Raw genomic sequence first — 25,905 nt, forward strand, 5'->3', positions numbered from 1 at the left:
CACTACAGTTTAAGAGAAAAAGATTCTAGGTAGCAGTGCAAGGAAGAAGAAACCAAGGGAAAAAACAATGATTTCTGAATTGCCTAGAAAGAACTGGGAGTCCAGGGAAGTTGCTGTGTTTTGAATTTGGTTTGTCCCCTCTAAAACTCTTGTTGAAATTTTATTGCCATTATGGGCAATGTTGGAAGGTGGGGCCTCTAAGAGGAAATTAGGGTTTACAGAGGGATTATTGTCATTCTTGGGACTGGATTAATTCTCAAGGGAGTCGGCTTTTCCTCTTATGGGACTAGATTAGTTACCACAAGAACAGGTTGCTGTAAAGGGAAACCATTCTCATAATTTTTTCTTCTGCACGTTCCCACTTGCCCTTCTGCTTTTTCTCCAGGTTAAGAAGCACAACATGAGATCATCACCAGATGTGGATCTTGGGTTTTCAGTCTCCAGAATCATGAGAAGAAATTAAGCCTCTACAGGCATACCTCATTTTATTGTGCTTTGTTTTACTGCACTTCACAGATATTGAGAATTTTATAAATTGAAGGCTTGTGAGAAGTCTATTGGTTCCATTTTTCCAAGGGCATGTGCTTACTTCATGTCTCTTTTGTCATATTTTGATAATTCTCACAATATTTCAAACTTTTTAATTATTATTTTGCCTATTATGGTGATTGTATCCAGTACTCTTTGATATTAGTATTATAAATGTTTGGGGGAACCATGAACTACACCCATATAAGATAACTTAATTGATAAACATGTGCTCTCACTGTTCCACTGACTGTTCCCTCTTTCCCTCTTCCCTAAGACACAACAATATTGAAATTATGCCAATTAATAACACTACAATGGCCTCTAAGTGTTCAAATGAAAGGAAAGAGTTGTGTATCTCTCACTTTAAACTCAAAGCTAGAAATGAACAAGTTTAGTTAGGAAGGCACATCAAAAGCCTAAGTAAACTGAAAGTTAGGCATCTTGTATTAAACAGTCAACCAAGCTGCTAATGTAGAGAAAAAGTTTCTGATGGAAATTAAAAGTGCTAATCCAGTAAAAACACAAATAATAAGAAAGTGGAGCAGCCCCATTGCTGATATGGAGACAGTTTTGGTAGAACTGATAGAATATCAACCCAGCTAAATATAATCAGAACAAAGTCCTAACTCTTTTAATTATATGAAATCTGAGAGAGGTAAGGAAGCTGCAAAAGAAAAGACTGAAGATAGAAGAGTTTGGGTCATGAAGAAAAGAAGCCATCTCTGTAACTTAAAAGTGCAAGATAAAACAGCAAGGGCTGATGTAGGAGCTCCAGCAGGTTATCCATAAGATCTAGCTAAGATAACTGATGAGGTTGACTACATTAAATACCAGATTCTGAATAAAGACAAAACAGCCCTTGTTATGATTTGGATGTGGAAAGCCATCAAAAGCTCATATGTTTGAAAGCATGATCCTCTGTGCAGAAAGGTTTCAAGGGTAGGACCTAGTTGGCGGAAATAGATCACTGGAGGTGGGTCCTAGAAGGGTTTATCTTCTCCCCAGCGTCTTCCTCTTTCCTGGTTTCACAGCTTCCCTACTGACTTGAGCTGAGTTTTCCTCCACCATACCCTTCTGCCACGATGCTCTGCTTCACCTCAAGCCAAGAGCAATAGAGCTGGCCAACCATGGACTTTTTTTAATCTTCTCAAGACATGAGCCAAAATAAATCTTCCCTTCTCTAAATTATTCTTGTCAGGCATTTTGGTCAAGTGAAAAAAAGCTAACACCGCCTTATATTAGAAGAAAATGCCATCTAGGGCTTTCATAGCTAGAGAGGAAAAGACAATGCATAGCTTCAAGGCTTCTAAGGACAGAGTAACTCTCTTGTTAGGGGCTAATACATTTGGTGACTTTTAAGTTGAAGCCAATGTTGATTTACCATTCTGAAAATCTTAGAACCTTAAGAATTATTCTCAAAATATACTCTACCTGAACAAAAATAAAAAAGTTCATATGACACCACATCTGTTTAAAACAGGTCTTACTAAGTATTTGAAGCCCACTGTTGAGAACCACTGCTCAAAAAAAAAAAAACAGGAAAAAAAGATCCTTTCAAAATATTATTGCTGACTGACAACAAGAGTTCCACTCAAGAGCTCTGACGGAGATGCACAACAAGATTAATTTTTTTTCATGCCTGCTAAAACAAAATCCATTTAGCAGCCCACAGATCACAGACTAATTTGACTTCCAAGTCTTATTATTTAAGACAGACATTATTTTGTAAGGCTATAGTTACCATAAATCCCTCTAATGGATCTAAGCAAAGAAACTGAAAACTTTCTGGAAAGGATTCACAATTCTAGATGTCATAAAATAAATATTTCAGTGACCTGGAACCAAACTTACAGGATCTCGGAGGTAATGCTATACATATACAATCTATAACAAACTTTTAACTTTTCATTTAAAGGAAACACTTCATGGCCTCTCCCTATCAAGTCCAAATTGCCAGCATAGCTACTCTTACACTTTGGGCTATTATTAAGTAAAATAAGAGTAACCTGAACATAAGCACCATGATACCATGATAGTCAATCTGATAACCAAGAAGGATACTAAGTGACTGATCAACAAGCAGCAGATATAGCATAGATATACTAGACAAAGGAATGATTCACGTCTCCAGAGGATGAAATGAGGCAGTGAGAGGTTTCACCATTCTACTCAGAACAGCATGAAACTTGAAACTGGGAATTGTTTATTTCTGGAACTTTCCATCTAATATTTTCAGATCCCAGTTGACCACAGGTAACTGACACTGTGCAAAGCAGAACCTCAGACAGGGGAGAACTAATGTACAACTAAAGTTTTCTGCCTTGAAGTCCAACACCTTTTCCATTTTACCATACTGGCATTCAAGATGCAGAAAGAAAACCAAAATTCTAACAACTGATTCACTGTAAGTCACAATATAAACAGCACTCCTAGTTGATTTATTAATGAAAATTGAAACTTTATGACAGTAATCATATACCATATTAAAATGTTGTTTAAAAAGTCTTTTAGACAAAGTATCATAAAATTTTTATTAAAAGTATCACTATATCCCTTTAATATATGCTTTCATATATGCATAAACAATTTTTCTCATTCTAAAGAACTTAAGGGGCTGGGGTTGTGGCTCAGTGGTAGATCGTTTGTCTAGCATTGCAACGCACTGGGTTCGATCCTCAGCACCACATAAAAATAAATAAAATAAAGGCATTGTGTCCAACTACAACTAAAAAAATATTTTTAAAAAGAACTTAAAAATAAGAATTTAAATAAAAGTACCACATTAGAATCACTAAACATGCATTTAAAAATTCAACCATTTAGGGGATGGGATGTAACAGTGGTAGGGTGCTTGCCTCACAAGTGCAAAGATCTGGGTTCAATCCCTAACACTGCCAAAAAAAAAAAAAAAAAAACAACTATTTTAACTGATTCTTAAGTTCTCCTAAAAATTATATTAGTAATAAAATTTTCCAGGGTAATTAATTCTTAAGTGAAATATTCTGCTTGCATGACCTAATATATTCACTCACGGACACTAATAAGTGTTTAATATGCATTAATTTTATTTAATCTGTATAAGATTCCAAAATTCAGAAATTATTATTAGCTTCTTTCACTGATTAAAAAAAAAACTTCAGAGATTTGCAGTAACTTGTTCAAGATTATAGAGATAATAAATGATATATCTGAGACCTGAAACAGTTCAGTTTGACTCCACATCCTATATTCCAATAAGCATCATCCACTTTGAAATGCTAAAAGTCCCTCAAGTTATTACATTTCTCTTCTTGCTTCAAAGAAAATGGACAACTGGCTGGGCACGGTGACACACACGTATAATCCCAGTGGCTCCGGAAGCTGAGGCAGGAGGATTACAAATTCAAAGCCAGCCTCAGCAATTTAGCAAGGACCTAAGCAATGTCTCAAAATAAGAAATGAAAAGGCTGGGGATGTGGCTCAGTGGCTAAGCATCCCTAGGTTCAATGCTTAATACCACCCTCCAAAAAAAAAAAAAAAAAGAAAGAAAAGAAAAGTGTCATAAAATTTGTGTCATAATGTGTCATAACATTTGCTTCTCAGAAAAAATTCTCCCTTGGAAATTATTGTGTAAAGAGAGGTTTAATTCTCAGGCCAATCCTCGAAAACTTCACTATCATTCAAAATAATACTTCAACCAAAGGTTCTGTTGAATTATAATAAGACAAAAGAACATCATCTTCTGTCACAATCTGTAAAAATATATCCCAAATCCCAGGAGTAATATGAAATTGCTTTGTTGCTTTCAGGACACAACCAGGAATGATTTGATATGTCCCATTCCCCATCATGAGTATCATCAGGAAATAATAAAGATGCCAATTCTCAGGGAAGGAAAGGACAAATCCAGGAAGAGAAAAGGGTAGGGTAAGAAAGTCCCATTTATTTGTATATGTATTCAAGTTTGAAGCACAAAAGGGCCTCTGCTATTAAAACTATTTCTGTTACAGTTCAGTATTAAAACAACAAAAAAAAAGTTGTACAAACTAGGATGGAAACAACTTGCAAACAGATTTGGAACACAATACACTTATAAATTGGAAATGAGCTGTATTCACTAATATTTTCTATTAAGTAGCTAGTCCTTCCAAATTCTCTGAAAATTAAAATATTTTAGAAAGAGGAAATGGTGACAGAGCTATGACTCCCTTTAGCTGCATATACACACAAACATCTTTATACACAAAGTACCCAAGTCAGTGGCAATATGTACTAGATACTCTGGAGTGATAATACCCAAGTCATATATCCAAAACACTTTAGTATTCTTCTTTTAAATAAGGAGTTTGAGGGGCTGGGCTTGTGGCTCAACAGTAGAGTGCTCGCCTAGCACGTCAGAGGCCCTGGGTTCAATCCTCAGCACCACATAAAACAAATAAATAAATTAAATAAAGGTATTGTGTCCAACTAAAAAAATAAATATTTTAAAATAAATAAATAAGGAGTTTGAGATTATGTTCAGATTTTTAAAACTATGAAACTTATTCTTTTTTACTAGCAGAGCTTCATTTTGTTTTGTTTTGTTTTTAAGCTCTAGGGATGGAACCCAGCATGGAGCTATACTCCCAGCTCTTTTTATATTTTATTTTGAAACAGGATTGTGCTATGTTGTCCAGGCTAGCCTCAAACTTGTGATCCTCCTGCCTCAACCTCCCAAGTTGCTGGATCACAGGCATGAACCACTGTATCCAGTTTTGAGAGAATGTTTAATAGAATTTTTAAAGATGGGATATTAACATATTTTGCTGTGCTGATCTGATTAGTAAAAACAGACAGACATGTGCTTTTATACTATGATGATGATAAAGTAAATTCAAAGTGTCAGTCTGGAGTGTAATTTAGCAATAATTGTCAAGTCACAAAAATATGCATAGCTTTTGACTCAGTAATCCAACTTGTAAGAAAAAATGCCAGATATCCATAAATTAATTTATTTCACAAATTTAAAAATAATTTCAAAATTATTTCTCAAATTATTTTGTGCCTGTATACCAAAAGTTGGGGGGAAAAAACTAAATGTCCAATACCACTAAGAACCAAACTAAAATATATCTATTAGATAAAATATTATACTACCATTAGAAACTATATTACTAAAACAAGTCAATAACAAAACAAAAAAAAATGTTCATGATACTTGAAATGCAAAAAAGCAAGATAAAAAATCATGGATAACTACATATAACTATATATATGATTCTAAATTTGTATTTTGAGATCTTATTTTCTAGGGACTTTGGCCTAGCTACTTAACCTCTCTGTACAGTGTCTTCATCCATAAAATGAAGATTGCACATTTAAATATAAAATGTAAAGATCTTATATTTCATATCTCAGTGAAATGTTAAATGACTTATTTGCAAAGTTCTTGGAATGTTATCCTGGTACATATAAAAACAACAGCAATTATTTTCTGCTGTTATAATTATATATTTATACACACACACACACACACACACACACACAAAGAAAAATTGGAAGAAATGTATCAAGATATTATCAAAGATCCTGAATTCTAACAGAACTAATTCTAAGACTGATTCTAAGCACTGATTGCATATTAGAAGATATTTTTTAAAGTCTTTACATCATAGTGAGGTATTTACAAATAAAATCCAATACCTAAGATTTGCTTTAAAAGACTTCACTGGGAGGTTTATTTGTGGAGATTTTTTCCGAACACTTTCATGTTATCAGAAGTAGGTAACCTCTGGGTAATGGAATTATTACTAATTTTTATTTCCTATTTTTCTATTTTCCAAATATTCTACAATGATTTGAAATTATTTTTTAAATGAGAACATTTTTTTTTCAAAGAGCTTTAAGAAAATCCTTACCAATACTCCATCCACAGATGAAACTTTCTCCCAAGTTAACCAAGCTCTTTCTCTGACATGATCTGGTATCTTTAATTTCTGACATAAGGCAGTGAAATCAGGTTCTTCGGTTTCTTCAAACTCAAGCCTAACAAATGAAAATAATCATATAACAGGCACATACTTATAAACATTTGTTTCAACAGTTTGCACATAATAGCACTATTCTGAAAGAGAACATCACATAAGTACTTTAATATCTTATTTTATCTTCAAAAATTATTACACTTAGAATTTAAACATGTTTATCTTTTTTATAGTCTTTCCAAAATAAAGAAGCTACACAGTGAAGAATATTTGCTGACATGGTTAATCAAATATATTCGAGTGCAGCAAAACAGCTTTGTGAAAGAAATTAAGTACAATAGTTAATACTGTTTGGGAAATAGGATAACAACAACAGAAAGAAAAGTCTACAGATAATATTAAACAGTTCATTCAAAGACAGTGAGTTTGCTAAATTGTAGTCTACACTTACCAATGTTTCACATAATATTAATTATTACAGCACTTATTTCAGCTCTTACTCCTTGACCTTTTTTAACTAAGGTAAGCATTCAATAAATTCTTATTCACTAACTTCTTTTCTTTAATTTTATATCTATTTAACATCTAATAATAATAGCAACAGTGTGAGGAAAAACTTAATTTTTGAGTATTCATTATGATCCTATACAAAATACTTTAGATGATGGTGGTTTCACTGAATCCCCACATTAAGTACTTCCATTATTTTTGTTTCACAGATGTCTACCAAATGAGAGAAATTAAAGCACTCACCTGAGATCACAGAAATTAAGAAATAACCACATTATGATCCCAAATCTAACTCCATAGTCCAGGTCCTTGACCACTATTCTAAACTGCCATCTCCTTCTTGAAAGCATAATGAACTTTTGATTATTTCAGTAACAAAGTTGGCAAGCTGTTCTTAGTCAGTTTTTCTCGGAACTACATCACTTAGACAACAATAATGCAACAGAAATAACATCTCAACTCTCAAAGTAAAAATGGACTTGTCAATGGAAATATAGTCAGACTGGGTCCTGAATCCATCCCTAAAACAAGTTCCTGAACTTTCAGATTGTCAGGTGATAGTTCTACTCTTGTAAAGACAAGGATTTGATATAAAACAACATTTTAGTCAACAACAAACTGAGTATATTAACAATAGTACAATAAGATTATAATGGAACTGAAAAATTTATATCACCTAGTGACATTGTAGTCATTATAATGCCGCTGCACAACACTTTACTCCTGGGTTTTGGGTGGTGCTAGCATAAGTAACCTACTGTGCTGCCACTTGTAATAAAACATGCAATTATGTACAGACTATAATATTTAAACAACTATATTACTGGTTTATATATTTACTATATTATATATATATATATATATATATATATATATTTACTATATTTTTATCATTAGAGTTTACTCCTTCTACTAAATTTTTTAAAAAGTTTTGTTAAACAGATTTCTGTGTTATGCCAGCAGCACTCTCATACATCTCATGTTTACTTCTTGACTGCATCAAGCCAGATCAAGTGATTGAACTATACTATTTAGGTGTGTAAGTGTGATCTACAATGTTCATACAAGATTTACCTAATGATGCAATTCTCAGAACATATCCCTGTCACTAAACACACATGACTAGTTTAGCCATAGAGATCAACTGTGCTAATGAAAACCATTGTGGGTTTTCATGGGTATGCAAAAGTAGACTGCATCTTGTATGGTTTTAACTTAGAATTTTTTATAATTACATCATTTAAAGGTATATAAAATAATGTGATGAGGGAAAGAGAAAGAAACTTCTTTTCCAAGGTGATGGGTAGATTTCAATATTTCTGCTTACTCCACAATAATCAAAATTACTTACAAAGCTGTGTGGATGACATGGAATTCTATAGACATTACTGTTTTTTTCAAAGGGAAACTTTCAAGTATTGGACTCATCAGAGGTTAATCAGAAACTGAAGCAATATTTTTCCTCTTGGAACATTCCCCAGACCTTTTTTGTTTGTAATATTTTGTTCTTAACAGTGAGTATGATTTTAATTGACCTATACGACAGTTCATTTAAATAGATGAATTATAAATAGGCATGAACAGTCCATTTACAAAATTCTATTTCAATCTTTTACAGTTTAACCTGAATTCTGTTACAATCTGGGGAGTGGAAAGAAAGGTGCTATTCAGAGTGAGGATAAAATGAAGCTTGGTGAGGACTAGAATGGGAGAGGGAGTGAAAGAGTCAAAAACAAGACCTATCCCCCTGCAATGGATCTGCAGTCTCACAGTAAACCCAATGCTGACAAAAATAATGATCATATACTATTTAAATTTTTTGCTACTTAATCATAAAGTAACACCCGAGAGAAAAATAATGTTGAAACGCAATAAATAGCTCCCTGTCATGTTTTACTGCATCCACATGAACTTGCTTTTGAAATTTAGATTTCATTTAGTAAAAAAGGTGGTTGCGAAAGTTCCTTGTGAGCACAAGAACACCTCTTATTTTGTACCCAAACAAAACCAAAAAGAGGGACACAAGGATTCTTTCTGATTCAAAGTCAAAAGGCAAAAATGGAAGAAAGAACGAGGCACGCTGAGGCCGACTAACAAGCAAGAGGAGCCTCTTCAATAAGAAAGAGAAAAAGTTAAGCAACTTTCCAGCGCTTACTCTCCCGAAACTTTTGCCCCTATATCAGTTCCTCTAAAAAGAGTTACGCTCTGCCAGTCACCGCAGATGGTTTTAAATCCCCACGGCACAGAGCATTGTTCTAAGGAAACCCCACAAAACCTTTCGGTCCAGGATCCCGTGGGCAACTGACACCCACGACCCTGCGCTTCAAGTCCAAGACGTTTTTTGGCCTCTCCGGGACAGGGCTGTAGATGCAGTGCACGCCCAGAGGAAAAGACTTCCAACTTTTGCATCGCAGGAGATCAAAACAAAAAGTCAAACGACCCCCGGAGCAATCCGTTATCTCGATGAGAGAAATAAACTCTCTAACAGACATAGGTCGTTTTTTAAAAAAAATTATTATTACTCTTTTGCGTGTGAGAGGGGCGCGCAATGACCCGCCGCCTAGGAGCCTCCGCCTCGCCGGCGGAAAGACTGCACCTGTCACTCCGCTCAGGAACCCGAGCCCCACCCGCCCGACACCTGTCAAGCTGGAGCCGAGACCCCTCCGGGATGCCCTCTCCTCGCTCGCGAGCGCAGAACCCTGTCACCGCCGAGCCGACGCTCCACCGGGGCGGAAGATGAGAGGGATGTCCTCCCGCCGGGACCGGCCCCGGAGAAGATGCGCCCGGCTCTAGCGGCCGCGGCGCCCACCCGCCGGCACTCTGCGGGCGCCCTTCCCGCCGGCGGCCGCGGCGGCGGCGGCGGCGGCTCCGCTCGCTCACCTGGCCAGAGGCAGGTCCTCTGGGCCACTGTCCTGCTCCGGGTCCTCCTCAGGAGGAGGCGGCGGCGGCGGCGCCGGGGGTTCCACAGCCGCCGCCGCGGCAGCCGCCGCTCTTCTGGGGGTTTTGGGCGGCATGACGCTCTCCCAGGGCAGGCGCCAGGGAGCTATGGAGGAGCGCGGAGAAGGCGGCGCGCGCGCACGTCGGGGCACGCCCCGTCCTCTCTCGACTCCCGTTACAAAAATAATTTGAACGTCCCCTGAGAAAAACCGGACGCGCCCTCCCCCGCCCGGCAACCGAGCGCCGCGTCCAACCGCGGGAAAACGTCACTTCCGCCCGCGGCGTCACGTCCGCGAGGCTCCCGGGCTCGCCGGCGTCTGGGGGGAACCGGGGCGCCGGCGGTGCGCGGGCCGTGGCGCGAGGGCGCACGGCCTGGGCGGGAAGGCCCGGCCTCCCCGGAAGCCGGCATCGCTGCCTGGACATGTTTCCACCCGAAACGCGCCGCTCGGGGGCGGCGTACCTGCACCGCGGCTTTACAGAGAATCTGGTGGGTGACAGTGGGCACCCCTCTTTCTATGTGGGGCTGCTTGGGGCTGACCAGCGGCCCGGCAGGGGATCTCTGGCGAGCGCACCCTGGGCGGGCACGCCCCTCTCCTTTCGCGGGCAGCCCCCTCCCTCTCCACCCGGCTTCTCCCGCCCAATCCGTTGAGCACAGAAGCCAAAACAAAAACAAACACAAACGTTGGAACTCGGAGTCGGAGCTGAACTTTGCCTATTTCTGGGAGTTAGAAAGTGGAGAGCTGACACTAGCGTTTTGGAGATCCCGGGTTAAGAAAAGAGGAGCGGGGGGCAATGTACAGATTGTAGTGTAATAAACGATATTAGTATTGTAAAAACAGGAGCCACCATCGAGACGTCTAAGGGAGATCTTCAAAGGAGCAGTGACAATTAAATACAAATTTGCAAGACTGACCTATTGTCTATGGTGAATTTAATATGTACCAGGCACCGTACTGGCCGCCTCATATAATTCTTATTCAATCCTCAGAAATAGCCCATCAAAAGCATAATATCATGGGCTGGGGTTGGGGCATAGTGGTAGAGTGCTTACCTAACACGTCTGAGGCACTGGGTTCGATGCCCAACACCACATTAAAAAAAACTAAATAACGCATTCTGCTGTCATGTATAACAAACTAGAATAAATAAATTTTAAAAAACTAAACAAAGGTATTGAGTCCATCTACAGCTAAAACAAAAACATAACATCAGCATTCCATTGGAAAACAGGCTCAAAGGAGTTAAAGAACTTGCCCAAATCAAATAGCAAATAAAGGCGGAGGACTTGCTTGAACCCAAGTATATTTGATTCCATGTATCCATTACATTATATTGCAAAAGCAAAAAGACATCAGAAAAGAGCTTACTGGAACTACCACCATCAAACATTGACTTTGAAGCTGTTTGTTCTGTCACTTGGTATTTATATTAATAGACGTCTCATTTGAGTACATGATTTTCTCTTTGGCACTCTGCCATGTGTGTGCAAATACCATTGGTGTTTTACTCGGATGCTGTGAGTCAAACACAGTTGTGTTCTGATGTAAATTTCCTTATCCTGTTTTTACAATACTAATTTTTAAAAACTAAATGAGCAAGGACAGAGGCAGCAGGAAACTTCAAATATGTTTATGCCAGCAAGTTGTACAATAGACAGTCTTTTTCTCCATATGCTGATGTATGCCAGGATGTGTAAAGGTTTGGCAGGTACTGGCCAGTCCTGCAGTCCTTTCTAACTTCAGAAACCCTCTATTTGGGGTCCAGATATTTTCCAGGAATTGGGAGCCAGGTCTAGGTCCTGCCACGGAGAATGTGATTAAAGTGGTAGTTCCATCCACCTTGCTCCAGATTTAGGCAAGAGCTCCAGATGCAGATTTGATCTTTGGAAGATGGAGCATAATCTTCTGGTGGCCCAATAAAATGGGATACATGAATAACACAATTCTACCCCTTAACTGTAATCTTGAGAATATGACTTACCAGTTGCTGCAACTGTTGTAACCTGAAGTAGGCCAAACTAGGGAGAAGGCAGAAATGCTAAGATTGGTGCAGGACGAGTATAAAAAGAATTGGGTCCTCAGCAAATAACAGAGTTTCTGATTTGGCCAACCCTAGAGCCAACCTTAACTGAGCTAAAGTTTTCAGCTGTCTGTACCAGAAAACATGACTGATATTTCTCCTGTGAGCCCCTTTAGGATAAAGACTAAATCATAGGTGTCATTGTGGCCTAGTACCTAGCACAGTATTGGACACACAGTAAATGCTTGCTTGCTAACAGTAGGGAGAGCAGAAGAGCTAAGGAAAGTTCTGGGAACCGAAGTAAGCTCTCTTCAAATGTAGATATGACTGGCTTTATTTAAACCTATTTTATCAATATCAGATTTACCACAATTATGATAAATCAAAGACAAGATTTCTCAATTTACAAAAATATATGTATATTTACCATGGCTTAATTCAACAATGTTCCATAATGCATTTAAAATCTATTTTCCAGGACTGGGGCTATGGCTCAGTGGTAGAGCACTTGCCTAGCATATGTGAGGCACTGGGTTCAATTGTCAGCACCACATATAAATGAATAAAATAAAGGTCCATCAGCAACTCAAGACATTTAAATAAATTAATTAAATTAAATATATTTTCCTTCCACACAACTCAGGAGCAACTGAGTCAAAGTCCTTCCATTCTCTACCACAGTGTTCTGTGGTACTACCAGAGAAGTATTCAGAAATTCTGCAGATTCTTAAAGTTGCACCACATGTCCCCCTACCTGTGTAATAATTTTAAGAAGATTACTGTAAGGAGAGGAGGAAAAAAGCAACCTTTCTTAGGACTTTCTGTGTATCTGAAAAGGAATTCTCTTCAGCTGGAGACCCCTGCAGTGATATTAGACATATATATCTATATGAGATATATATCTTCACTATATATGTATACATATGTTTCCAGTATGTAATAAGTCTTCCCTCCATGTGCTTGCGCCACCAAGCTTCCACACTATTTTCATTTTTTTTTTTTTTTACCATCTTGCTTCTTTTTTTTTAAATTTTTTTTTTAATTTTTTTTTTTTAAAGAGAGAGTGAGAGGGGGGGAGAGAGAGAGAGAGAGAATTTTTAATATTTATTTTTTAGTTCTCGGCGGACACAACATCTTTGTTAGTATGTGGTGCTGAGGATCGAACCCGGGTCGCACGCATGCCAGGCTAGCGCGCTACCGCTTGAGCCACATCCCCAGCCCACCATCTTGCTTCTTAAGAGTATGGTTTCCATTGATTCACACTACTTCCCCAATTCCTCAGCTTATTAATGCCTGGATTTCTTCCACTACCATCACCAGCACTCCGTTGAAATCATTCTTCCAAAGGTCACCAACGTCCTGATTGTCAATTTAATGACTTATTTTTGGTCCTTTACCTCCTTGACCTTTCTTGCAATTAACACAGTTAACTGATTCCCCTTTCTCAAAAATTCCCTAGTCTTCCACAAATCCATGGTCTCTCCCTCCCTTCTTTTGCTTTGCAAACTCCCTAATTCTTTTTCTGCCTGTCTCTTCAATGTTCCTTTGAACAATGCTTTGCAAAGAGTGATCCTTGCACCAGTATGAGTCTGCAAAACTGCTTGTGTTTAGTCACAAGGAGTTAAATACTGAAATTAAAAATGTTTAGCATTCATAGCAGTTTGACATGTCAGTAGTATCTAAGAACATGATCATTGGACACTTCTCATTGAACAGAATATGGAACTCTTCTCCAACTTGTGTGGTGAGTTGCAGGGGGCATGCCTGTGTCTTTGTCATGCTCGTATGACCATATTTTAAGGTTATTTTTTTTCCTGCAACTCAAAACTAAGTAAAAATCTCTGAAAATGTAAATATTTATTTTTTTATTATTTTACAGTAATTTTAATTTTACTTGATGCCTGGATTTACTTGAGTCTTTTTTGGCGACTCAGTCACATTAAGGGAGTAAAATTTGTGTCATTTATTTTAAGTCCTATATTGTAAGAGATGAAATAAATAAAATAAACATCTTTAATGTGTTAGTAACAGTAATAGTAAACTAAGTGATCATATAAATGATTCTAAAGAATTAAAGAACTAAGGGTTTTTACTAGTTTTACTTAGAAACATAATCCCCCACTTATTGAGTTCATAGCCATAACTCATAGCAAAGTTCTAAAATCATATACTAATAAAGTAATAAAGCCATCAAACTTAAATGACAGTTATATGTGTACAAAAATAAAGGTAATTATGAATTTGATAAACTATTTTGAATATTTATTCTCCACCAAAATAAGTTCACTCAAACACATACCCAAAAAATCATGAATCCAAAATCCATTTCTTCTATTGAAAGATTATTTAAATATAACTATAATTTTATAGGTCAAATTTTCCCTTTTTATAAGCACATTATATATATGGGATTTGTTAAAATATATTCATACATGCACACAATAAAACAGTATAATTTGATCAATTTCATTCATTTTTGAAGGCTGAGTAATATTCCATTGTGTATATGTACCACATTTTCTTTATCCATTCATCTGTTAAGGGGCATCTAGGTTGGTTCCATAGTTTGGCTGTTGTGAATTAAGCTGCTATAAACATTGATGTGGCTGCATCACTGTAGTATGCTGATTTTAAATCCTTTGGGATTGGGATAGCTGGGTCAAATGGTGGTTTCATTCCAAGTTTTCTGAGAAATCTACATACTGCTTTCCAGAGTGGTTGCACCAATTTGCAGTTTCAACAGCAGTATATGAGTGCACCTTTTCCCCCCACATCCTCACCAAGTATATGACAATTTTTGAAACTAGCTACTGAAGAATTTAGAAAATAAAGCTTTGTTTCCTTCATCATGGATAAAAGTTTAAAGCAAATATCCTGAGCTTACTAAAATTGCTTTCTTCCATTCTCTTCATTCCTTTGAGAGACTGGTTTCTCTAGTATTCATGTTATTAAAATAAAACACAAAAATAGTTTGGCTATGCATTATCTCCTTCAAGTAGTGTATCATCAATCCAATCAACGTACATTAGGAAATTTCACAAGGAAGGAACATACTCACTTATCACATCAAAGTTTTAAAAATTGATACTGTGTACTGTTTAGTATGAGGAATTTCTACTTAATTCCACAACTTTATATTAATTATTATGACTGTGAAATGCCAAAAATTAAGAGTATAATAGCAATTCTCCATATTAATTACTTTTAGAGACACTTTCAATGAGCAATTGCGTTTTTGTAATTCTTTTCTTTCATACCATGTATTTGTCTTGTTATATTTATTGAAATGTAATTTTTCTATTTAATGTGAAAATGTGAGCTTGTATTTGGTTTGCCCTTATTGTTTGTTTTCATTTTATTCTTCTAGCACTTTGTTTTTGTTTTATTTTCCAAAAGTATCACTTCATGACAAATAGGAAATTTTAAAGAATGAAAAGTCCCTTCACAGATAATGTTGGAAACAACTGACCTTTGAAGGTCTTCAGTTCTCTTCTTGCTCAATTTCGATCCCATGATTTAAATCACTTCCCATATGTGTTCTTCTTGAATTCTTTCAGGTTTCAAAGAACAGAAACATGCTCAGTTAATCTGAATTACTCAGGGTTAATGATAATATTACAGGAAAAAAAGGAAGAAATCAGCAGGCAGCTCTCCTTCCTCTGCTTGTCAATGTTATTCTTAATCTCTTATGCTACTTCTCCTACTACACTGACCTTCTCTCCATACCACCAAATCACACTCCTCAGTAGAGAGACTGTAGTTGACTGTCCTTCTAAATTGCAATTTCCAGTAGCAGGACCAGTTACATAATTTGTAGGACCCAGAGCAAAATGAAAATACAGTGCCCCTGGTTCAAAACTAAGAATTTAAAGATGGTAACATGAGAGTATTAAATAAACACCAAGGTCCTTCTAATATGGGGCACTTTGCTACTTCTTAGCTCGTATGTCCACAAAGCCAGCCAGTTGATATGGGAAGGTCTGTGTTAGCTAACTAGTATGTACCCATGCCTAACCTGTCTCTGCCATGTAATGGACACTTAACAAATACCAGTTAGGTGAATGACCCTAACAACCTCATTTTAACTTAATTACCTCTGTAAAGATCTTGTCTCCAAATATAGTCACATTCTAAGGTACTGGGAGTTAGCACTTCAACATTATGAATTTGGGGGGAACACAAAGAATATTGGCAGTATTCTGAGCTCTCTGATAAAGAGGTTAGGTTCTGCTCAAAAAGGAGAGAAAAATTAAGTATTTAAACAAGTCTAGTTATCACATAAACTCTAGGTCATATCTCAGGAACAAAGATTTACGATGACAGGCAGGATTTTGAAGAAAGAAAAGAATGAAAGCATTTATTCTAGTGTTTGTATTGCTGTCATAATCCTATGCCCTCACTGTAGGTTCAGCTCTCCCTGGCAATGGCAAGAACCAGGTACCCAAAGCAGCGAGCTGATAGATAATTACAACTCAAACCAATGAACCGAGTAATAGCAACTCTTCCATTTTCAAGTGCATGGGTTTCTCCCAGTGAGGAAAAACAGCTGATCTGGTTTGAATGTGTCCCCCAAAGTTCATTTGTTGGAAGCTTAATCCCCAAAGCAACCATGTTGAGAGGTAAGACCTTGATGAGGTGGTGAAGTCATAGTCTCTGCCCTCATGAATGTAATAATATTGTTATCATAGGAGTGGGTTTGTTATAAAAGCTAATTTGGCCATCTCTTGCTCTCTGTCACCATGCGTTGCCCTCTGCCATATTATGACAGCAAGAAAGCCTTTGTCAAGTATGGACTCCTCAAAATTGGACTTCCTGCCCTCCAGAACTCTAATAAATAAATCTCTGTTCTTTATACACTATGTGGTTTATAGTTCTATCATAGCAACATAAAACAGACAAAAGACAGCAGCTAACATAGTGTTGACATTTTCTATAAGCAAGCCATCAGGAGTTACACAGATAGGCATCACCTAAGAACTTGCTGTGACTGAGGTACCTCCTGTTATTTACAACCCTTCAAATCCCAACCATCATCTAATGTGAAAGCCTTCCCTCATTCTCCCCACTGCCCCCTATCTCCACAATGAATGGGAGACAACCTAATAATTTCATTTTCATGTGGTTTTCCTCAATAGTATTGTTAACATGAGGGGTCCCCTAACCAAAGAAACAAAAAGTAGGAGTTGCAGCTGGGTCGTATTAAGAGTTTTTCCCACTTTGCCAGATAGCACCAATGTTTTGAATTTGTCTCTTTTGGTTTACAGGAATACAAACATTTTATAGTTTCCTCCCTTTTATCTTGTTTTCTTAATGACTTGATGATCTATACAGGTTTCTCTTAATTCGCTGATTTAAATCTGTACAATTTCTACCTGATACATTGCCCTTCTTTCCTGATGAATAAGAGGTATGAAAATCAAATCACCTTTTCAAAGTCCCACACTCAACACTATTGCATTTGGGATTAAGTTTCCAAAAAAAAAATTGGGGGGACACATTCAAACTAGAGCAGCAGGTTTCTCCTCTTGGGGAGAAAACCATGCACCTGGAAATAGAAGGGTTTCTTCTGGTGCAGTGTCTGTATTCATTGGCTTGAGTTGTAATAATCTAGCAGCTTGCTGCTCTGATCTGTTTTGGGTAAGGTGAGTAAAAGGTAGGGAATCACATACTCCAAGCACAGTATATGTCTAATGATATACAGGGACTGTATTTTAATAATTGGGCCAGTTAACTAGAAAGGTTAGCTATCAATAGCAGAACCCAAAATAACAACAGACTAAACAAAACAGAAGGTTATTTTTATCCCAGGTGAAAGTTTAGAGATGGGAATTCCAGAGCTGAGTAAAGGTATTGCTCAACGAAGTCCTCAGGACACAGACATCTGCAAGTTACAACTCCACCATCCCTGGGCAGTGCTTAAGTTTCAAGATTGCAGTCAAAAGTCACATGCACTTTCTAGACAGCAGGATGAGGGAAAGGTGAAGAAAAAGCCAGAGCACATGTCATTTCTCACTGAAGAGGAGTTCCTGGAAACTGCCACAATACATTTTCACTTATAGCCCATTGATCAAAACTTGGATGCAAAGCCACATCCAGTTGTGAGGATACAAGTAAATAAAATATTGAGAGGCCATGTGTGTGGCTAAAAATCAGGAATTCTATTAATGTGGATACAAGCGAGACCTAGTAGGGGGCAACCAGAAGTCTCTGCCATAAGTAGTAATATAAACACCCATCAATTGGACACTTTGACAAAGACATTCCCCACAGTTGACTGATACACTGATGGCCTCCGGTGAATCACATCGATCTATATGCATGCCTGTATATAGTCTCTTTCCACATTGATGCTGGGCTTGGCCTTGTGACTTGTTGGCCAATAGGATCTCAGCAAGCTTAAAGTATATAGTACCTCCATAAGAGCTTGTGGTGTTCTGGATCCAAACCATGTGGGAAGCATCAGTGAGTCCCTATGAGCATGACAGACTACATGGAGAAAGATTTAGCATCCCAGCTGAGTTCAGACTCCCCCCATCCATCAAGTGAGGTCAGCAGAAGAACCACTTAGCCAATTAATCACTATTGCTTTTACTCATTAATTTTTGGGATGGGCTATTATACAACAATAAATAAGTGGCACAGTCCCCCCAAAAAGTTCCTCAGTTTGTCAAGCATTTACTGAGCACCGAACATGTACACAGTAGTGTTTAGAACATTAAGGAAGGTGTACTGTATTGCCTAAAATTCATTAGACTCATGAAAAAGAGATAGATTACTGCTAACCTTAGCAAAAAAGGAGAATTCATTGGAAGAATGTACACGGAAAGAAACGAAATGCTGAAAATTAAGATCAGAAAAGGTAGTGTGTCAGACCCAAGCAATGTGTAAGTCACCTTTAAACCCAACTCCTTCCCCTGAATCCAGGCCCACTGAACATTTGCTTTACCCAGCTGCCTCCACAGCAATCAGCTCTGCATGTGCTCTGCCCAGCCCCAGTACAGCAAGAGACTTGACAGGAAAGCATCTAGATGGTTCCCCACTCTCATTTCCAAGCCAAGCACAGCTCACCTTCTGGCCCAGCAGGAATGAGACAATGCCTAATCCTTGGGCCTGAGTGATGAGCAGCCTGGAAATGCAGAGGTGTTAATGCCCATGGGATAAACCCTTAATCAACAGAGATGATTGCAGCAGATAAATTCCTGTGCCTCCCTCCACCAAGACAGAATATTCTGAAATAGTAGTTCAAATGATCTCTCAAAATATATTCCCATGGTACTGAGCAGTCAGTTGGGCTTGACATCAAGCATTAGCTAGGTTATTAATATAGTATTATATAGTGATGTATTGCTTAACAACAGGGACACAGTTCTGAAAATGTAACATTAGGCAATTTTGTCATTGTACAAACATCATGCAGTGTACCTAGACAAACTAAGACAGCTTTAAAGTCACTAGGTAATATAATTTATATAACCTCCATTGCATATGCATTTCATCATTGACCAGAACATAATTATATGGTGCATGATTGCATTAGTTTCTCCTCCTCCCTGCCTATCCACTTTATCTTCATCCTGTTTCTCCCAAACTGCACTCAAGCTATATTTTCTAGAATAAGTGGTAATATTAAAGACCCAAGGTAAGAGACTTGGCACCAGGAGTATTCTACAGACATCAGGTTGGAAAACTGGGGTGGGATTACTTACTGATCTTATGGCAATAAAAATCCAGGATATGGTAAGTAGTTAGTAATCAGGGCCACACAGCAGTATCATAGTTGGTAAGGCTTCCCACATATGGCTACTTAGGATGCAGTAGAAGTAGAGAGTGGGATAGGTGGTAGCTATGATGTTTGAACAGTATGGGAACAATGATTATAAGAATTGTGGGGTGGGCTGGATTCTGTTGATGGAATTGTATACCTTACAAAAGATCCTGATGTCTCAGGACAGTCACCTGTCACTCTAAGGCATACCATGATAGCCAGATTATCTCTCCTGGCAATTTTTAATAAGACTGTGATTTCCCATAATCTAAAGCAAGCTATACTAAAAGCAGGCCTAGGGTCTGATTTTAAGAGAAAACGAATTTTAAAGGCATAGATTTGAAGGGTCACTTTGGTCCACATCTTGTCTTGGAGAGGAAATGAGTATTACTCTAAGACTTTGGATGGACAAGACTTAGAATAGGGAATCCCCCAATCTCCCCTTGTAATTTACTGGGGGAAAAAATAACCAGTTTCAGGGGAAAATCGTGTGGGAAAGGACATTTTAGTACTGACCAGTTTCTATGATGTAACATTCCTACTTTGGTCAATTTCAAGCTACCAACACAATGTCACTAAACAGAGAGTTCAGAAGAGATCTACACAATTGGCTTCCATAAGCTACGAGAAGCTCCAATCCACTGGTGACCTGAACCCTCTGGCTGACAGAAGGTATACCTCCAGCTTGTTATAAGTTTTCTATTGCCTGCAAATCATACAATGACAGCTTTTGGCAGGTGGTTCCTAAAAAGCATTTGTGGCCATTTGCCAAGTTAATCAAGCACTGGAAAATGAGAATGGTTAGACTCAGGGTCTGAGCAGACACTGTTACCATTATGATTCTCCAGTTAGAATGGGGACCAATGGAGTTTTGGCTTCACTCTAACACAATGAATCCAATGGGTTCATGAATGTGTTCTATAGTTAAGTTACTGGATATATAATTAGAATAGATAATCTTTGCTGACAAAACTGTCACAGTGGTTCCCTGATCTGTGGAGTAATAGCCACAAGGCAAGGTAGAGGTCTCTGAAACCACCACTATCATCTCCATCGAGGATAGGAAATCAGAAGCAAGATAGCATCTTAGAAGAATTGCAAAGACTATCAAAGACTTAAAGGATTGTGTGGGTTATAGTTTTCATTACATTCCCATTTGATTCTCCTGTCTATCACCTGCAAAAATGAGACATGGCAGATGGCAGTGTACAGCTATATACTTAACTCAATGGTAGTTCCAACAGAAGCTGCCATGCAGCATGTAATAACTCCCTATAGATATGCAGCATGTAGTTATATGCCCTGCAGCATGTAGTATCATCTTAGAGCAGATTAACATAGACTTTGGCATTTTGTAGGTAGTTATTGATTGGATATAAGTGGTTTTCCTCATTACCATCATTAGGAAGGATTTATATGCATGAAGGGTAGGAGCACATGGTCACTATGTAGCCCCAGGGCTATTTTAATTCTTCTGCCCTATGTTCTAGTGAGCACAAAGGGGCAAGTTCTCAAGATCAATGCTTCTCAAACACTTGTGGTGACAGACCTGTTCTTTCTTTTTCTCCTTTGTTTTTTTTCCTTACTCTCTCCCTCCCACCATACCACACTTTGCCTTCCCCACCCCACACTCTCTTTCTTTCTCATCTGTCATAGAACAATAAATGGAAATTACTGAACTTGACTAGCATATACCCTACTGCACATGCAAATCACCACAAGTTTGACAACCAACAAAATGACTTATATCCTTCTCACTGAGTCTTCTGATAAAATGCTTAGAAAACACAGCAGTATCAAACTACTAAAAATTTCTAAACACAAAATTTTCAGTTTCTGAATTTACCTTGCCATGTGAACAAACAAGTGTTCACTGTCTGTGGGCTGTAGACCCCTTGTAGACAGTGTAGACATCTGTTTGTAGAGTACGCATTGAGCAGCATGGTCTAAATGGCCTAGCAAAACACACGCATACCACAAAATGGGAGATACCATTGGAGGTAATCAAGGACATCGATGAAACTTTTAGTATTCAGCACTGCATATTCTGGGAACACCATCTTTGACATAAAGGACAATTGCACCTGTCACATAATGCCACTAAGAAAAAAACTTATCATTATGGGCCTCTTTGGGTTCTAAGGGCAATATTTACTGTTTTTGGCAATGCAACTCCAACCCATTTATCAGATGACTTATAAAGCTTCTGGTTGCAAATTGCAAATTCTGTCAACAACCACACAAGTTTGGAAATGGATCCTTTATCAACTGAGATGCAATTTGAGAACTCAGTATTGACCAACACCTTGATTGCAGCCTTACAAAGATCCACAAAGCTGTGCCCAGCCCATAAAACCTAAGATAATGTGTGTTGCTTAAGCTATCAAGTTTGTGGCAAGTTCTTTTATGCAACAAGAGATACCTAATAAAATGGCACAATCACCCTGAAAATGGTTTGACATTTTCTTATAATATTAAACTTACACCGACCATATGACTCAGCAATTCCATACCCAAGAGAAATGGAAAGCAGGTCTCCCAAAAAGACCCATACAAGAACATTCACAACAATTTTATAATAACTAAAAATCAGAAAAAAAAACTAATTCCATCAATACAAGAATTCATGAAAAATTGTGGTGTATTATTACAATACAAAGAATGCTGCTCAGCAGTAATGTGAGATGAACTTTTGATACTCACAAAACGTGAATGGATATCAAAAACATGTTAAGAAAACCAGACACAAAGAAGTATTAACAGTACGAATCCATTTATATGAAATTTTAGGACAGGCAAACCTAATCTGTGGTGAAAGAAATTGGACCAATGGATGCTCCAGAGATTATGGCAGGCATTGATTTGGAAAGGGTATGAGATCACTTTCTACAATTATTGACATATTCTGTGTCTTAGGGTGTTGGTCATAGAGGTATATCCATTTGTCAAAACGTTGTATCTATACACTCAAAAGGTATCTTTATCACTATAGGTAAATTGCATCTCAATTTAAAAAAGAAAGAAAAAAATGAAGTACAAAGAACTATCTGTTTGTAAAAGGATAGTAGTCTATCTTGAACCAAATTACCCCAAGATGCTTTTATCTTAATCCAAAGATAAAGAGAAAAATGTAGACTACCTGCTGTCATGTGAGGTCTGTAAGAGCATCAGGTTCCAAAGGAAAAAGCACATTCTGACTGGTTCCACCCTCTCAGTCAGTCTTTTTGCCTTGAGCTTCATTGATTCAATCCACCCAAAGAAAATCATCCCACCAATAAATGCTATGACTTCCTATCCCATCTATAATCAATAAATAAACACAGTGTGACCTAAACACAACCAAACCTGTTCAAAGAAGTTTCAAAGATACCTTTATCAACCTTACCACCATACTACTTAGAAAAACAGGGTTGGTTTTCATAGAAGTATTACTTATATCAAAATAATATTTGTTGGGGTGCTCTGCTAAACAATGTGAACAAATTGAATTATCAATGACCTCTGAGCTTAAAACTATAAAGGGCACAAAAACCAAGTCTGAGAAACTATCACAGCTTAAAGAGTCTAAGGAGAAAGAATAATTAAATGTAATTTGATATCCTAGATGGGATCTTTGAACAGAAAAAGGACATTAGGTAAAACTAAGGAAATCTGAATACAGTATGGACTTTTAAAGGTAATAATAATGAATCAGTATTGGTTCATTACCATGCTAACATAAGATTTTTTTTTTTAAAGAGAGAGTGAGAGAGGAGAGAGAGAGAGAGAGAATTTTTTAATATTTATTTTTTAGTTCTCGGCGGACACAACATCTTTGTTTGTATGTGGTGCTGAGGATTGAACCTGGGCCGCACGCATGCCAGGCAAGTGCGCTACCGCTTGAGCCACATCCCCAGCCCCAACATAAGATGTTAATAACAAGGGAAAGTATATGAAGCAGGAGGTGGGAAGATACATGGAACTGTACTGTTTTCTCAGCTTTTCTGCGAATTTAAAACTGCTCTAAAACTAAAGTACTTAAAAAAAAGACCACTAAGAGCAAGTTGTTTATATTATTTAATAGTAATATCTGGGAGACAAGCACCATAAGAAACTTATCACATACTGAGAAGACTGAGAGAGGGCAGGATTAAAATATGATATTAGAGAAAAAGATCAGCATCCCAGGGAACCAAATAAGTTCATTGTTTCAAATGTAATCAATGTCAATCAGGTTCCCTGCTGCTAAATTCTGTTTTTTCTATTTTATCCTCTACTAATCCGGATGTGCAACATGTGTAAGTTCTCCCAAATAAATTACTGGCATAAAAGTATTAATGGGAAATGTAGTTGGTTTTGATTAATTTGTAGAAAAAAATGGAAATGCTGTTTATGTTGAATGAGGAAACTATGTTTTAATCTCTTTTAAGGTGGAGATGTATAAGAGTCTTATTGGGGCAATAGGAAAATTTGGATATGCATTAGATATTGTGTTGTATCAAATTTAAGTTCCTCAGTGGAATAACTATATTGTAGTCATAGGAGAATGGCCTTGCTCTTAGGAAATACATGCTGAAGTATTTAGTAGTGTTGTGTCATGATGTCTATAAAGATGATTCAAAAACTATATACCTGTGCACATTTCTCCCTATAGCTATTGATCTTTCTATCTAGCCATACAGAAAATGAATAGATGTACATATTTGTACAGGTGTATACTCTCATTATATATGTATATACACGTATAAGGACATATGAGTATTTATGATTCTGTACTTGCAATTTTTCCAAAGGTTTGAAATTTCTCAAAATAAAATATTTGTGAGAATCCCCCTTAATATATCTATTCTTCAAAATCTACACTTGGGAGCCAGGTGCAGTGGTACATGCTTATAATCCTCGCTACTCGGGAGGCTAAGGCAAAAGGATCACAAGTTCAAGGCCAGCCTCAATAACTTAGTGAGACCATGTCTCAAATTTTAAAAGGTGTCATGGTCAAGCATTTCAGGTTCAATCCCAAGTACCACAAAAAAGAAAGAGAGAAAACAATAAACTCCCAAACCAAATCCAAATCCACACTTGTTTCCCCACTCCCAAAAGTCTCTTTTTAATATTCTTTCCCCAATAATGCCCCAGTTTTGATGACACTGGAGTCCTTCATAAGATGTTTTTTTTTTTTCCCATTCAAATATATTTCCTCTCTATTGCACAAAATGTTGACCTCTGCTTGGCATCGATTCCCAAACCCACAATTCTAAACCAATCAAAAATTTCCATGAAACTTCAAATGCTCTAGTTAATAAGGTGTACTACCCTCCTGAGAAGACAGTTTAGTGGCCATCATGTGCACCATGATCATGCGATTTTGAGATACCATCCCTACCCCCAGTAACATAGCAAAATGTTCCTACCAAACACTACTTCACAAGAACTCCGAGAGAGGGAATTCTCTTCATGTCGCATAACAACTAGAAGACACCGTACTAAATTTAGAAGACTGCTGTTGTTTCTAACCTTAGTGCATGTCACCTGAAGCTTCACCTGAGGTGAAGCTTGCTTCCTAATTCTCAGTTTTCAAAGGGTAGTGACAAAAGATTTTTCTCACAGGAATTTCGAACTTCCAGAGATGTCACAAAGCAAGAAATGCTAGTTGAACCAATAGCAGAGGCTTTTCACAGTAAGGGTTATATCTAAGAAGGATTTCTAGAAGTTGAAAGAATATTAATTTCTAAAGCCCAATTAGTGTTAATTTCTTATATTGAAGGCATTTGCTGACTGTCCTATTCTGAAGCTATAAGTGCAGGACAATGTAACCTGTACTAATTCTAAGTAGATCTCCAAGGGAAGGGAGCAAAAAATAGGTGGTACAGAGTTCAGTGTTGTAGGTACTAGACTTCAACCCAAGTTATCTGGGTTTTCCTCCCATGTCCAGATAATTCCTCCCCCGCCCTTCCTGTTTTCTGAAAGACATTTCCAGAAGAAGCACGTTTTTAAGGCACTTTTCCTCATGTCTAAAGTCCTTGTATTGAGCAGTCAGTTTTACAACCCCAGATGTCCTGTACATTTAAATGATCTCTTATTGCATTTGTCTCCTCCACTACATGGTGCAGGGTTTTTCTGTTTGTTTGTTTAATTTTTAATTTTTTTACCACTTACAAAGCTCTTTCAGGATACAGTTCAATTCTATCAAGAATTCAATGGGATGGGGCTGGAGTTGTGGCT

General features: G+C 37.6%; 1 protein-coding gene across 2 annotated transcripts in view; it reads right to left on the bottom strand.

The window, feature by feature from the left end:
* RB1 (RB transcriptional corepressor 1) overlaps positions 1-10,817 on the bottom strand; it is a 158,481-nt gene extending 147,664 nt beyond the window's left edge. The window contains exons 1-2 of one of the 2 annotated variants that reach the window (XM_081261294.1): positions 9,864-10,817; positions 6,408-6,534 (exon numbers count right to left, since the gene is read on the bottom strand). In XM_081261294.1, coding sequence (XP_081117420.1) covers positions 6,408-6,534; positions 9,864-9,997 — 261 coding nt within the window. In that variant the 5' untranslated portion in view covers positions 9,998-10,817. The remainder of the gene's footprint in view (positions 1-6,407; positions 6,535-9,863) is intronic. The other variant, XM_081261293.1, reaches the window with a different exon arrangement.
* Positions 10,818-25,905: the final 15,088 nt, after the last annotated feature.

This window comes from Spermophilus citellus, assembly GCF_964194105.1.
Source record: "Spermophilus citellus genome assembly, chromosome: 1".
Lineage (NCBI taxonomy): Eukaryota > Metazoa > Chordata > Mammalia > Rodentia > Sciuridae > Spermophilus > Spermophilus citellus.